Below are 16,000 nucleotides of genomic sequence, written 5' to 3'. Positions count from 1 at the left end.
ATGACTTTCATTGTCCTTGATGTTATCATATCATAAGCTGATATCACACAATACAGCAACAAAGCAATCTTGATCCCTCTCCCCGCCCTGAAAAATATCATCACATGGAGCACATATTGCATATGCAGGAATATATGCAAGGTTAGATACCACAACCATGTGAACAGACCAAGCAACATTGTGACTAGCTGCTTGGACCCAGTACAACAAATGCTTAGATCAAATTTGTTTCCAACCTGCTCTGGTCAGATCTGTTGTTATCTCAACCCTTCCTGTCTCACACTGAGCACCAAATAGGGGTGTTGTGGTTTAGGAATGATATTCCCCCATTTGGTGTTCCCACTGAAACAATCCAAATTATGTGCCACTTGCTCACTCTTACCATCCCCTCCCCCTCCTCTGCTGCAGGCTGGAGAGGAGAATTGGAGGCACAAAAGGTAAAGATCATGGGTTGAGATAAGAACAATTTACTGGAAATAGCAATGAAATAAGGCAATGAAATTGTTGCTCAGTAAGAGCGACAATACTAATGACAGACTGTACAAGAAAGAGGTGAACAATTCACTTGCAATTGCTCAAAACCACACTATGTTGACCCTGAAGGGTCCCTTCCTCCATCCCCCGGCAACGACAAGTGATATAGAATAATCTCCAGGTCCTAGCCATGCTCCCTCCTGGCTACTGCAAAATTAATCCTATCTTGGCCAGAACCAGAACTGGTGGAGGTGGGTGTTTTTTTAATTGTGTTTCTTATACCACTGTGATTTCCAGTAGTTTTTTCATTTGAGAAATGCAATTTTTCAAAGTTGTCAAATAGTTCCTAACGTATTAAAAAGACAAAATAAACCATCAATAAGCACTAATACTTCTTTTTTATTGTGCATGCTAGACACTGATAGCCTAGTGAAAGACTTTTTCTCTCAGATGACTTTTAATGTCTCTCATATACAGGCAGCGTCCCGCACTTGGTGAGTGTTTAGCATCTCTTGCAGCGGCCATTCCAGTAGCATTCCTTGAACCTTCTCTCAACCATTACAACCCGCTGTCTGTTTTCAACACAAAAAGTGCAAGAGAAAGAGCAAGTAAGTACTGTTTCTCAAAAAAAAAAAAAAAAAGCTGTTTACTCCTCTCCAACTAAGTAACAGAAGTTGTATAACGAAAATAATCCAAACGTATGCCTCAGTAGAGAACTCCTACCATCGCTGTTTCATTACTTGTCATTTTAACCTTCTCTATTTTGTTGAAACTGTGTCAACATTTTTCCCTTTCTCCTAATAGTTCTAGATATTTTTCTGAACACGATGTTTGAATACTTTTCTAAAGGTGCATACTGTAATATTTGAAGCTTAGTTAAAGAACGTACATATGTTACAATATTTTTTGGCAAATATACAATTGCGTACATGTAGCAAATTTCTATGGTTTTTGTTGTCTTACCAGTAATCTAAAGCAGTTTGGTCTAGGGAACTCCTGGCAGAATAAGACTTTGATTCCATGAAACCTTAATCAAACAGGGACCTTGACAGGTTGGAGAGATGAGCAGAGAAGAAATGTCTGAAGTTCAACAAAAGTAAATGCAGGGTCCTACACCTGGGGAAGAATAACTCCATACAGCAGTACCTGCTGGAAAGCAGCTTTACAGAGAAGGGCTTGGGGGTCCTGGTGGACAACAAGCTATCCAGGAGCCAGGAGTGTGTCCTTGTGGCCAAGAAGGCCAGTGGTATCCTGGGGTGCATTAGGAAGAGGCACTGCCAGCAGGTCAAGGTAGGTGATCTTGCCCTTCTACTCAGCCCTGGTGAGGCCTCACCTGGAGTGCTGTGTCCATTTCTGGGCATCTCAATATAAGAGAGACATGGAGCTCCTGGAGGGAGCAGAGGGCTACAAAGATGATTGAAGGACTGGAGAACCTCTCTTATGAAGAAAGGCTGAGGGAGCTGGACCTGTTCAACATCAAGAAGAGATGACTGAGAGGGGACCTCATCAATGTATATGAGTCTCTGAAAGGAGGGTGACAAGGGGATGGAGCCAGGCTCTTTTCAGAGGTGTCAAGCAATAGGACAAGAGGCAACGGGCAGAAAATGATGCACAGGAAGTTCCATCTCAATATGAAGAAGAACTTCTTTATTGTGCAGGTGACCACACACTGGAACAGATTGCCCAGAGAGGTTGTGGAGTCTCCCTCACTGGGGATATTGAAGAACCATCTCAGCTCAATCCTGTGCAATGTGCTCTAGGATGACCCTGCTTGAGCAGGGAGGTTGGGCCAAATCATAGAATCATAGAATATGCTGAGTTGGAAGTGACCCATCAAGATCATTGCGTCTAACATCCAGACTTGCACTGGGCACCCCAAGAGTCACACCATGTGCCTGAGAGGATTGTCCAAACGTTTCTTGAACTCAGGCAGCAGGCCAAGTGCTGTGACCACTTCCCTGGGGAGCCTGTTCCAGTGCCCAACCACCCTCTGGGTGAAAAACCTTTTCCTGATACCTAATCCAAACCTCCCCTGACTCAGCTTCATGCCATTTCCTTGAGTCCTTTCACTGGTCATGAGAGTGAAGAGATCAGTACTTGTCCCTCCTCTTCCTCTCACAAGGAAGTTTTAGGCTGCAATAAGGTCTCCCCTCAGTCTCCTCCAGATTGAAAAGACCAAGTGACCTCAACCACTCACACAGCTTCCCCTTCAGACCCTTCACCATCCTCATGGCCCTCCTTTGGATGCTCTCTAATAGGTTAATGCCTTTTTTATACTGTGGTGCCCAAAACTGCACACAATATTCAAGGTGAGGCTGCACCAATGCAGAGCAGAGTGGGACAATCCCCTCCCTCGACCAGCTGGTGATGCTTTGCCTGATACCCCCCAGGACACAGTTGGCCCTCCTGGCTGCCAGGGCACTGCTGACTCATATTCAACTTGCCATTGACCAGGACCCCAAGTCCCTTCCTGTAGCAGTGCCTCTCATTCCCTAGTCTATACACAACCTCACTGCGGTCCCTTCTAGCCTTACCCTTTCTGTGATTCTGTTGAAAGGAGCATGAGTCCTTCTACTTTTCTTCACTTGCTTCTCTCCCAATTTACTCTTGATGGACTCCTATCTTAAAGTATTTCAGTATTTTTCTGATTGATCCACGTTAAGAGTCATTACCTGCCAAATCATTGTACCTTTAAACAAACAAACGAGAAACAAAAGGGTAGGTAGACCGATTACATATGCCTCAAGTTTTTCCAGATAACAGTAGTTATGGAAAAGCTTCTGCTAATCCTTCCTCCCTGTCAGCTCTGCTTTATAGAAACAGCACTGGTGGAAGAAGAGTTTTACTTGAGGGACTGGCATTAGATTATGATGGGTTGTTAATTGCTGAATAAGCATCCTTCAGTTTTTAATACAAGCATCTGACAACTGGAATTCTTTCCTGTCATTTTTGTTGGGAGATAGATGTGCAGAGTTCATATACTAGGTACAGTTAAATTTTAACCCCACCCATAATTTTAAGCTGGTTGTTTCCTTTTCCCTGAGGTGGATTTAATCTTTGGCAAATAAGTGTAAAAGTTGTGAATGATTATAGAAATAATGACCAGAATTGATTGAATATTAATATAATCTTTCTGTTCTGCACTTTTAGCTGGACTGCTCACCAGATAATTGCAGGACACATTATGGTAAAGCCATGGCTTTATGGCAGATATTGTTTACATAATTGCTATATGCACATCATCAGAAAGACATAATTTATGAAAGGAGATACCCATGCATACCCCAAAGTCTTACTACAGATATACCTGCCCAAGACGGTGAAGGAAAAAAACCTGAGTGGCAATGTTGAATACAATGACTTGTATTTTAAACATAGGGTTTAAACATAGGTGTCCTCTTTTATTTTGCTAATTATTCTTTTGTTTTTCTACCCTTACTCGCAGTTTTAGGTATGCCTGATACAGTAGAAGAGATGTGTCCAGAGATCCCTCAGCTGGATGGACTTATAAAGGAAATTAATGATTTAGCAGAGTCTGGAGCAAGGTATACTGAAATGCCTCATGTCATTGAAGTTATCTTACCCATGCTATGCAACTATTTATCCTACTGGTGGGAAAGAGGGTCTGAGAGTGTTCCTCAAAGTGGTGGGCCTTGCTGTACAATGATAACGTCTGAGCATCTGAGCATCGTTCTTGGGAACATTCTAAAAATCATTAACAACAATTTGGGAATAGATGAAGCATCTTGGATGAAAAGAATTGCAGGTACTGTAAACATTTTTTGAAGAGTAATTTTACTAATAATATTTAATTACTTTTTTATACTTTACATTATTACCCAGTGATATAATAGCAATAAATTGTAATAAAACCATCATAAACGACAGATAAACAAAAGATAAGTAACAATTTATTTTTTTATTATTCATTTTATACATGCAGTGTAGCATCACTTTAAGTAGAGAGCTTTCTGTACACCATAACAGATTTTGAAAATCTTATCTCCTCTATGCACTGTATGAGAGCCTTAGAATTTATTTTGGAGTTGCCAGTTTCGCTGATTTTCAAGACACCTAAGAAGTGAGTTTTACGGTAGAGGGTATAAGTCCTGTGAATTCTGTTCATGAAATATCAGGACAAAATGCAAAGAAATTGTAAATGGTGAAATAATTTCAAGAGTCACCCAAGTTCAAAATTAGTTGGTTTACCTGAATAAATGTGTGATCTATTAAATGAGCTGAAAGTTTTCTCAAAATGTCCTACAGGATTTAGTATCTAGCTAGATAAAGAAATTTACTGTATCGAAATTTTATCATTCATATTAACCAGTGTAAATATGTACTGTGCAATAATGTGGTTCAAGAAAAGTTATGTAAAGGTAATAATTTACTGCTAAATTTGAATGCCCAGTACCCATTGGTACTGGACTTTGGTATTATTTTAAATTCTGAAGATCCTTAATAAAAATAAGAATTCCATTAAAATTTAGTAAGAAGTTTGCTGCTTAATTGTAGAGAACATTTGTTGCAGTTTTGACATAGGGTACAAAACCCCCACACCCATGCACACAAAAATCAAAAAAAAGAGTATTTTTCTGAGGACTTTGCGTCTCAATCTCTACTTTGCTTAGGCTCTTAGTTAGAGACGTGACTTGCAAAGACCATGATAGTTTAATTTACATAACACTGAAATACTTATCCAAATCCACAGTGGTTTAGTCTTTCAATACATACAGTTTTTACAAAGCTACGTTCACAGTTTTATTAGGAATTTTATGATGCAGAAATATATGAAGCTCTTTAACCTTTATCATTTCTAGAACTTCAGAGTTCATATGAATATGATGAAAAACAACACTAATAGTGCATTAATCATAGTATTATCTATATTTTCACATATAGTTTATGCTCAACCCATCATCAGCAAAGCCAGACCTGATCTGCTCAGATCTCACTTTATTCCTACACTGGATAAATTAAAGAAGAAAGCTATAAAGATAGCAATGGAAGAGGAGCAGTTGAAAGCAGATAGTAAAACTGACACCCAAGAAGCTGAGCTACTCATTCTCGATGAATTTGCTGTACTTTGTAGAGACCTTTATGCCTTCTATCCAATGTTGATACGTTATGTAGACAACAACAGGTAAATAAAAATTAATAATTGAACTCTGATGTATTAGTTAATATACTGGAGTCTATGATTGGACATTCAGAACACCATTTAATGTTATGCTGAGAATCAGATCCTGAGTATTTTAAGACTCTTCACTTAAACAATGCTGTACCTTGAATTCACACCTTTTGCTCACATGTATGGCTTATTTGGTTGTATTGTAACTGGACTACTACTACTGAGAACACATATCCTGACCAGACCTATACATCCTACTGCAGCCCAGTGACATTACTAATTGCTTTTCAAAAACTAAAAAAATGGCTAAACCCCTTACCTGTTAATGAAGGGACAAAAAAATATTTTGCCTCCATTGAATGATTCTCTTTGTAGATGTAGTTGTTATTCTTTTGCAAGTTTTTTTTTGTTTATTTTGTTTTTTCATTTCTTTTTAAGATGAAAATAAAAAGTATTTGAACGACATTGTACTAGAAGTTTTTTCCTTAGCCATTTACTGAAGGATTATTCTGCACTTTCCCTGCACTTTCCATTTCCTTTGTCACAGAACATGATCCCAAGGTGCTCCTCAGAAGAGCATCTGAAGTATTTATAGTATCTCAGCATCTACAGTATCTTATCCTATCCTTAACAACATTGTTCTTCTGTACACAGCCATTGTCCCCCCCTTTTTTTTGTGTTAGTACATATTGAGCTGGTTAGAAGCATTTCATTGCATGCATAATCCTTTAGGCTGTAAACAAATTTACACTGAGAATTGTTTTCTTTTTCTAGATGAACTCAAGGCTTTACTGTGTCAGATCTTGTTGGCAAGGAAGCAGTTCAAATATTTTAAAAACCGCAGATTTAACTTGACTGTGGAGAAATCCAACTAGAAAGATAAAGTTAATGAGCATAAACTGTAACATAGTAACTATTTCCATGTCTGCTGTCAGGTGCCCACTTTATGTATGGTCATATCAATACAATTTAATTTAGAGACATTTAAGAGGGCTGCATCTGTTAGTTCATTTGCACAAGTTTTCTGAGCATCCTTGTGCAGACACACGCAGACTGAAGTTGTATTAGTTCCTGGATTACAAAAATAAACCAATTGAAGAATCTTACAGCTCTATCCACTCATTCATTTCCCTGTAATCTTCCTTCTCTCCTTGTTACAGTGTTCTCTGTGATCAACACAGTTTTGATATCAAAGTTTTATTAGGAAGGAAAAAAATACAATAGCAAGGTCTGGATTTTAGTCTGGTTAACAGAACAGGCACAAAAACATGTGTTGGCACCATGGGGAGGGGGAGCAGGCAGAAATAAATACCCAAGAATTAGGACTTTTGCTGGAGATGAATTAAACTGCCATGAAAGATTGCCTCTCTAAGCATCTAAAGAGATTTTCATTGAATTCCAATATTAACTATACAAATGTAACCTGATCTATTAAATAGAGATTATTATATTAAAATGTCTTATTTTAAATTTCTCTTATTTTTGTAACTAGAGCCAACTGGCTAAAGAAACCAGATGCAGATTCCGATGAACTCTTTCGAATGGTAGCTGAAGTTTTTATCCTGTGGTGTAAATCACATGTAAGATAAGATGTACATTTTCTTCTTTCATTTAATCCTGTCTTTACTTATAAAGGTGGTGCATGTGGCCGAACTAAATTTCTGGTGATTTATTTTTGTCTTTAGAATTTCAAAAGAGAAGAACAAAATTTTGTGATTCAGAATGAAATCAACAATTTGGCATTTTTAACAGGAGACACCAAGAGCAAGATGTCTAAAGTAAGTTAATAAAAATTTGTGGATCAGGTAAATTTTCACTATGTGTTTAGTATGTTGTAAGAAGGCTCTGAAAATCTATTCAGATTGCAGCTGCTGTTCTAGTAGAAGAAAAGAAAAATAGTTTTGCTTCTTGATGACAGATGTGACAACTACTATGCAAAATATAGCCTATGTACCTTAGAGTTACTTATTAAATGTTTGCTAATATTCAAATACAGAAGATTTAATTAAAAGTCTTGATTTGAGAAATTACACGTATAAGAGAATATGTCTTGTGTTATAAAATATGGGTTGTTGATCTTTTAGAAAAAAAAAAGGTAGACTATTTTATAAAAGCAAGTGAAAAAACATTGGTTGCCTCATCATTTTCCTGTGAATGTCATCTTGTTCTGTCAACTTTGATGGATGACTGCTGTCTTTGCATATACCCCTTTATGTATACATATAGTGTGCCATGTGTACACTGGTTTTCTTGTTTTTTATTACTTAACACATTAATGTCTTTTTTGCTAATTTTCAAAGAGAGGCTGATACAATGGCTTAAAGTACATTTGTTACCTGTTTAATAGACAAAATTCATGGTGTCAAGGTAAAACATGCTGCTTTGACATTAGCTGAAGAAATTGCCTTACTAAACTAAAGCTAGATGAAGTCTAATTCCAAATTAGTGTAAGTAAGTGTAGCAAAGGAACCTTTTCTTTCATTTATATGTATAATGTGTTTGGAGTAATTTTGAAAGTGTACCAGAGAAGTAGTGTTTAAAGTTTTTTATTTCAATGTATTTTGGTTGCCTGTTACCAAGCTACTGTAAGTTCAACTTTAGAAAATAGAGAGGTAGATAAAATGTGCCCTTATATTTCATAAGTTTCTTTAAAAAGGTTTGTTTGGGGTTTTTTTTATTATTTTCTTTTAGTTTTGAAACCAGACCAAGCCAAATGTTGATATTGGAAATTTTACATGCAAAACTAGCAGATTATCTGGTTGTCATTAGTTCATGACTGGTACTAAAAAAAAAGTCCAACTATATACAGAATTCCTTATTCCGAGAAAAGGAATTTTTTAATGTGTTTTCCTGTTTTCAAGATGCAGATTACAAAATTGTTTGATAGAATTTAAACGTTTGTATCATCCTCATTAGCAGGATTAGTAGTGGGCATAGTCAAGGCTATTTGAGGAGAAATTGCACAATAACCAAGTCTAATATGCAGCTCTGTACTTTTATCATATGGCAATCACTGCCCATAGATTTAATATGTGTACTTCAGCATTTATACGTTAGAAATGGTCTGAGAACTAAGGCCAATTAGGTGTACTTTTTTTAAAAAAAAGATAGACTAGAATCAGGCGATTCATATATATTTAAATTAATACAGGATAATATGATGTAAACAGTGTTATATTTTTGTCCGTCTGGTACGGCAGGAATGAAAAACAAATCTTTACAAAATAAAGAATAGGTAGGCCTCATACTGCTCTGATTTTGAAAAAATCATGGGAATTTAACATCAAGAATCTATATTACCCAAATTTGATTTTGAGATTATATTTTCAAATGCCTGAAGCATATATTTAAGTATAGAGATATACTGTGTATGAATACTTGTATGAATATATTTTTACATAACAGAGATATAGATGCATATATAAATGTGTTTTTCTTCCTATGGGTATACAGTACAGAGAGATTGTGGGCTTTTTTATATGCATATAAATTTTTGTAAGCATACGATGTCATCTTATGGCATTCAAGGACACTGTGCATGGCCATTGCTAATAAAAGAAGAAATAAAATACTTTATTGTTCATGACTGAATATTTTATTTATATGGTACTGTAACTGCAGGCATGATTGCAGAACAGCTGATAATTTAGATAGACATTTGTTTCATGATGACTTAAATACCATGATGAAATGAATGAGTTGTCTTTTAGAAGTGTTGTATTGGTTTTCTATAGATGGTTTCTAAGCAGGAAATTGTTAATATTTCATAATATAAAATGTAAGTGCTCTAAAACCAGCACACTCATTAAAGGATAGATTTACGTCTGATTTTTTATTTAAGGCTGCATAGTTTAAAATATAAAGAAATATATATATAAAACAAATATATAGAAAGATAATATAATAATATATAATATAATATATAATATATAATATAATATATAATAATAATATATAGTAAATATAAGAAATATATATATATAAAACAAGAAATCTCTAGGTAACTGAACTTCAGGATTTCTTACAAGCTTTGGTACTTATTTATATCCTCAGACAGTGATCAGTAGAGGACATTACATTAGGGAACATTATTTTTATAATTTCTTGCTTTAATATTAACATTCAGCTCAAAAAGCATTATGCTAACAGAATAATTATCACTTTCCTCTCTATCACTAGTTTATCTTTATTCATATTATTTTCAGTGTAAACAATAATATCCAGTATTTATCAAGCATGAGAATGTATAGAAAACTGTGAATATGAGCATTAGCTCTTGGCAGTTGGCCCAAGACAGAACAGTTTGAGGTCCCTTAAAGGATTAAGGCCCCATGCTGATCTGAGACTGCTTCATATAACAGAGACTTAGTATTTTTCCTAAGATAAAAAATACTGTGATTCTATCAGAGTGTAAGGTGTAATATGTCATGTACAGAAGGTTCTATATCTTTACCTGCCACATGAAGAAAAAAACGAAGCAGAGGATGAAGGAGTAGCATTACATCATTTATTGGCAGCTAAAAGCAGTGGTAACAAATGATTCATCATTACAATCAATAAATTGATTAAGTACCCATTGTATTTTGATTATACAATGTTAACTTTGTTAATAGCTTTTCAAATAAATGTATTAACAGCTGAGAAAGTTTTTTAATTTTTCTTTTCTAAAAATATGGCAGCAGAGTGCTCGGAGGGGAATGGTAAGTTAGAGAACTTCCAGTCTGAGAGAGACTGGTAACTTAGATTACATTGAAATAACAGATTTGTGATAAAAGTGTTGAAATGGAGAATTTAAACACATTCAACTCCACTAATCTGTTATTTTTGACTCCTTCATAGGTTTCTTGATAAAATAACATTTTGGTTAAGAGCCAATGATGTCCTGTTGAGTTTTTCAGTATAAAACACTAAGCTTATACATTCACATGTACATAATAACTGTGTAATATATATGTGGGCAATTTTTTTGTATAAGTTTTGGAATCTAAATGAATGTGTGGCTAGATATATACCCTCAGTTGCTAAACTCTTGCATATTCTACTGAAGTTCTATTTGACTGGTCCTCATTACTTTTTTTAATCTACTTTTAAGAACATTTGGATAGACCTATTATATTACTATTATAGAATTTCAAGGCAGTCATAGCATTCTAGCTTGTATTATGAAACACCATTGTGGTTTGTGCCCATTTGTGATACGTAATACATATTATTTGCAGATTTACAATAGTTAGAGGATTTCATGTTAGTATTTTCTGCAAGAGTTTTAGATCTCTGAGACTATTTCAACTACAAAGAATGTATTTCCTTTGGATATACTGAGGTAAAGCATGAGTGGATTACTTTTATAGTCATCTCTAATAAATTAAGTATAATTAACATCTTGTCTTTACTTACCTTCAGTATATATCTGCTGAGCCATGTCTAGGAGCATCTACATATTTCACACAATTGAAATTTTAAATTAAAATTTGCTATTTGTCTGAGTAAGGTATTCAAGATTCTAAGAATCTAAGATTCTAACACTTAATTTGATGATTAGTCTTTTGTTTTTCTTGACTTGAAGCCTTTTTTTACTATGTGGTATTAATACAGTAGGCTGCAAAAGATTTTAAAAATACCTAGACTTCTACATTTTAAAGCTTACTCAAGTATCACAAGAAAAGGAAGTTACTATTAGGGCAATGACAGAAGTAGGGGCTTGTGCGTGTTTATAGATTTTTCTGCCTGTTTAAACCCAACAGTTTTCTATAGTATTTTCCTATGCCTGGTAAAGGATTCTTTTGAGTAACAGTTTATTTTATTTTACAGTAACTAAATGGTTTTGATGTTATATTCTTAAGATTTCCTGACCAATAATAATATGGAATACATATTTATTTAAGTGTATTTATGGTATTAATATAATAAACATGGGAAAAACCCCTCTGTATGTATGAGAGTTACAGCTGAGTTGATAATGTTCTTAAAATGGGTACTGCTAAAAGATACAAGCTTCTCAGATTGTCTTCAAAATGATAATAAGATATGTGATGGGAAAATACATCCATAAATGAAGTGCAACACCTTCCCAGTGATAATTTGATTTCTAAACATAATTTTTCTCAAACATATTTTGGGGGGGGAAAGAGGGGAGAAAGAGCTATTTTGGTGAAAATGTGAATATTTTTCATTATTGGACTATCCAGAGTTCCAGACACCAGAGTTCTTCTTTTAATAAAATTGAGATGGCTTTAATGAAAAGGCTGGCTTACTAGATGTACTTCCTTATGTGCTCAAGCAACAATTGGTAGTGTGTGTTAGAATAGCGACCGAAATTCAGAAGTTCAATCATTTAATAAGGATTAAGCTGATTTCGCTAAGATCCCATTTGGTTATGCATTTGTTTTAGTTACAAACTTACTATATTTTTACTGTCCTGATAAAGCTGAGTAAGTTTATTACTAACTTGTAAAATTATCATCTTTTCATCTCTTTTACTTATGGTTTTTTCCCTTTATTTTTCTTTCACACAGGCCATGCAAGTAAAGGTACAGGTCAAAGTGCATGATGTGTCTTTGTTTTAGATTTAGAGATGATCAGGCTCCAAGCACTCTTTCCATTGATCATAGCAGTGGCGTCACAAAGTGAAGGTCCAGGTTCCACATACTATAAATTTTGTCCAGGTTGAAGTGGCAGTTTTGATCAGAGCAGCTGAAATTCCCTTTGGCACTCCTTGCATGCTGCTTAATGCGACAGTGTAGTCAAGTTACTTTTCGTAACTATTTTAGATGTACATTCTGCCTCTGCTGTCTTTCTGCATTCTGTTTTTTTGCTAATATATTGTAAAAGCAATGTTCAAGTAAAGTCATCAGAAAGATGTATTTGGCTTATGACATTCAAGAAGAATATATGGTAGAAATGTGTTATAACCTGTACCTTGTCTGTAGATGAACAGAAGTTGTATTAAAATCAGTAAGTTTAAATAAGATATACAGTTCAAATCCTCCCTTTTTCCAAAAGTAAAATGATCTTTACTAAAGTTCTGATCAGTGACAAAGCTTTTGAATAATCCTTGTTTCTTTTATGTACTTAATGTATTTGAAGCTTTCTTCTCCTCCAATGAACCATAGGTCACCTTCCCTTGCATCATTCATATTTTTTTAATATGAATTTCTAATATAGATTAGTACTTTTTTACCTATGGTGTGTTCTTCATTGGTGAAGCAGAATGAACAGCAAAATGGAGCATAAACCCTTTCATCTTTCCCTTCACCTGCTATCCTGAGAAGCATACATTATGCTGTGAAGAGCTTTTAATCAACTAAACTGCAGGCATAAGTTAAAAAAAGAGAAGTTCTGTTAAACTAACAACCTGATTTCATGATTTGTTGTTTTCAAACTTCTCCCGGTATATAGAGTACAATTTAATGAATGCTCTCATGGTAATTTCAGAGACTTGAAGGGTTAAAGAGGGATGGAAATACTAAAAATATTAATTCCATAATCTTAACCAGCTTTAGCTGATTTTATTAGTGTAAATAAATTATTTCTTCTTTTTCATTGCATATTTCGTTATTATTAATCTACTAAAGAATCTGTCATTCTTTTTCTGTATATTTTTTTAAGAAATATCCATTTGTGTGTTGAAAACCTCAGGCAAGTAATATCATTATGTGCTGTTAGGCAACCAAATTGTATAATTCTTTCTGTTCAAGTCCTTTTAGCACAGTTAATTATTTAGGCAAAATACATCAAATTTAATGCTCTTTACATATGTAATGAAGGTATTGTGTTTACTCTTATATGTGCATATCAGAACTGAAAGAGACACAATTTCATTGTCATTTAGGTTTCTGTCTGTGACTCTACTTATACATTTATCAGCTGGAGATGTGAATTCATGGACAGCAGAATTTATGGCAAAGGCAGAATGACTCTTCTTTTTGTGCTTTAAAAATGTTCAAGTTTTAAGGTTCCCCTATCTCGTTCATACGTAGTTATTAATCTCATATAAACATACAGCAAATTGGATGTGTGAAAGACCTCAGGCATAAAAGATGCAGAAACCAGTATCTCTCCTTCTTTTCTTTTTTTTTTTTTTAAATTATCTATTACATATTTTGTTATTCCTTATTTAAGATGCATAGTGACGCCACTGGAATACAGCGATACATTGTGGGATTTGTTTGTCTGCTGTCAATGTAGAGTACAAATAATGTCATTGTTATAACCATTGCATCACTGCTATTTCTAAGGCACTTTGAAAAGCGAAGCTTTGAGGCAAAGTACTCTCTTGCAATTGTTAGTTCCTTAAGAAAGGAAGCCACATCCATTGCGTGTTCCCTCAGACCTGCAAAATGCTTACCACCAGCTACGTACGTAGAGATTCACCATCTAGAAGAGAGAATTTGCCAAAATTTATCACTGAGTAGAATATGTATGGCTGCCTTTTTTTCTTCCAGTGATACTGTGATAATAGTGAGGCAGTAATTGGGATAAGGAATTGCAATGGATTCTGCTGTATCCTTATGTGGAACTACACAATATATTATAAGAACAGTTATCACTAAAACTTAACTGAGAGAAGGACGTGGAGGATTAAATGCAAGCACTACATTTTGTAGCGTTGTATAAGCCTGGAGGCCTAGTCCTGAAATCTTATCTCAGGCAAAACTCCCCTTGAGTGTAGTAGGAGTTTAATCTAGGTACAGAATTCAGAACTGGGCTATTTTATGTTGTTGCTGTTTACTGTGTTCATTAAATATATGGGTCTGTTTGAAAGATTTTGGTTCTCTGTCTCACAAATGAAAAGTTGAGTGTGAAATACTGTTGTACAGTGTCTGTTGTATGAAGATAGGGCAGATGTTATTCTGTTGTGCTGTTTACCTCTGTCTCTTGTTTTCCTTTGCCTATTACTGATGATATCCAAAGTTGCAAAAGTTTTAATTTTTCATCCCAAATCTACTAATATTAGCCAAAGCCAAAAGGCAGTGCTTTTCCCAGAGGCACTAATTCATTGGCATTTTACTGCATTGAATGAAAGCTTTTTAAATACTAGTATTTTCCAGATGAGACAAATCAGGCAATATTCATTCATTCAGACCCTGGATGACTATCTTTATATCAATTTCCTAAAAAAAAAGTAAACATCCTGAATTTGTTTCAAATATTAGAGAGCTAATAGTGTCCTCTGAGACTGACTCATCTTTTAATGTTAGGGTTGTTTCTGATTTGAGAGGTAAGATCCAGAAAATATAGTTAGAGTCATATTATGAATGACTCTAACACAAAAGTGTGTTACTCCTATTAAAACATCACTGTTACTGCATTTTCTGCATTGGCGCACACCAAAATTATTCCTTTATGTTTCCCGCTCAAGACTATACACCCTTCCTCTGATGTAGCATTTTTAATTAGTTGTACTACATCAGGAACATAGTTTTCCTGGACCATTGGGGAAGAACATGTTGGAGAAGCGTGTGATTAGAGAATTATAGTAATTTACTTTTCTTATTTTTTTTTTTTTTAATGATAGTCTGGAGGACAAGATCAAGAGAGGAAGAAATCAAAACGTAGAGGGGATTTGTACTCCATACAAACATCTTTGATTGTGGCTGCACTTAAAAAGATGCTTCCTATTGGTTTGAATATGTGTACTCCTGGAGATCAAGAGCTCATCTCTTTGGCTAAGACTAGATACAGTCATGTAAGTGTGTACTTTGCAATAGTTTTTAATGCAAAGTAAGCAGAACTTTCTAAACCATATTTTGAAGCATAGCTGTCTAAGCAGTCAATATTATTAAATATATCTATGTACTGTAAGCAATTATAGCTGCTAAATGTTTGTATGCAATGTGCAGTTTTATATATGCCTATTCATTTGGACCGAATAGGGAAATATCATAAGTTAGCTTTAATTCCCTTCAGAGTTTAATCCTTTTTTTGTGGCTAAGGAAAGCCTTTGATCCTTCTGATATCCTACATACTTTGAATACAAAAGAGGTTATGTTTCAATATTAAAATAAAAGCTGTTCTATGTTGTAAAATTTCTTATGAAATGAATCATAATCTGAACTGAAAAATACTTCTACCTTTCTACAGAGGGACACAGATGATGAAGTCAAAGAACATTTACGTAACAACTTACATTTGCAGGAAAAGGTAATACAAAAAAACTGTTTTGTTAATTGTGATACATTTAAAAATATACTCTGAAAAGCTATTAGAAAAATTGCCATTTTAACATTATTCTTCATGATTTTTTCATTATAATAAATGGCTTATTTGTAATTTTGGTTGGTATAATCAAGTTTTGGGAAGTTCTATAGAATGGCACAAGTGTGAAGAATTGAGATGTTGGTAGTCTTAAAGCTATAATGGCTTAGAATCATCTTGACTCAACAAGAAAAAAAA

At 34.7% G+C, this 16,000-nt stretch overlaps 1 protein-coding gene across 1 annotated transcript in view; it reads left to right on the top strand.

Moving 5' to 3' along the window:
• RYR3 (ryanodine receptor 3) overlaps window positions 1-16,000 on the top strand; it is a 214,935-nt gene that overhangs the window by 159,244 nt on the left and 39,691 nt on the right. Inside the window, exons 66-73 of the mRNA XM_027717007.2 lie at window positions 952-1,082; window positions 3,920-4,240; window positions 5,377-5,617; window positions 7,098-7,185; window positions 7,291-7,383; window positions 12,121-12,135; window positions 15,123-15,293; window positions 15,689-15,748. Coding sequence (XP_027572808.1) covers window positions 952-1,082; window positions 3,920-4,240; window positions 5,377-5,617; window positions 7,098-7,185; window positions 7,291-7,383; window positions 12,121-12,135; window positions 15,123-15,293; window positions 15,689-15,748 — 1,120 coding nt within the window. The remainder of the gene's footprint in view (window positions 1-951; window positions 1,083-3,919; window positions 4,241-5,376; window positions 5,618-7,097; window positions 7,186-7,290; window positions 7,384-12,120; window positions 12,136-15,122; window positions 15,294-15,688; window positions 15,749-16,000) is intronic.

This window comes from Pipra filicauda, unplaced genomic scaffold, assembly GCF_003945595.2.
Source record: "Pipra filicauda isolate LSUMZ 115617 unplaced genomic scaffold, ASM394559v2 scaffold145_size1923396_pilon, whole genome shotgun sequence".
Taxonomy (NCBI): domain Eukaryota; kingdom Metazoa; phylum Chordata; class Aves; order Passeriformes; family Pipridae; genus Pipra; species Pipra filicauda.
This window is presented reverse-complemented; position numbering and strand designations above follow the sequence as displayed.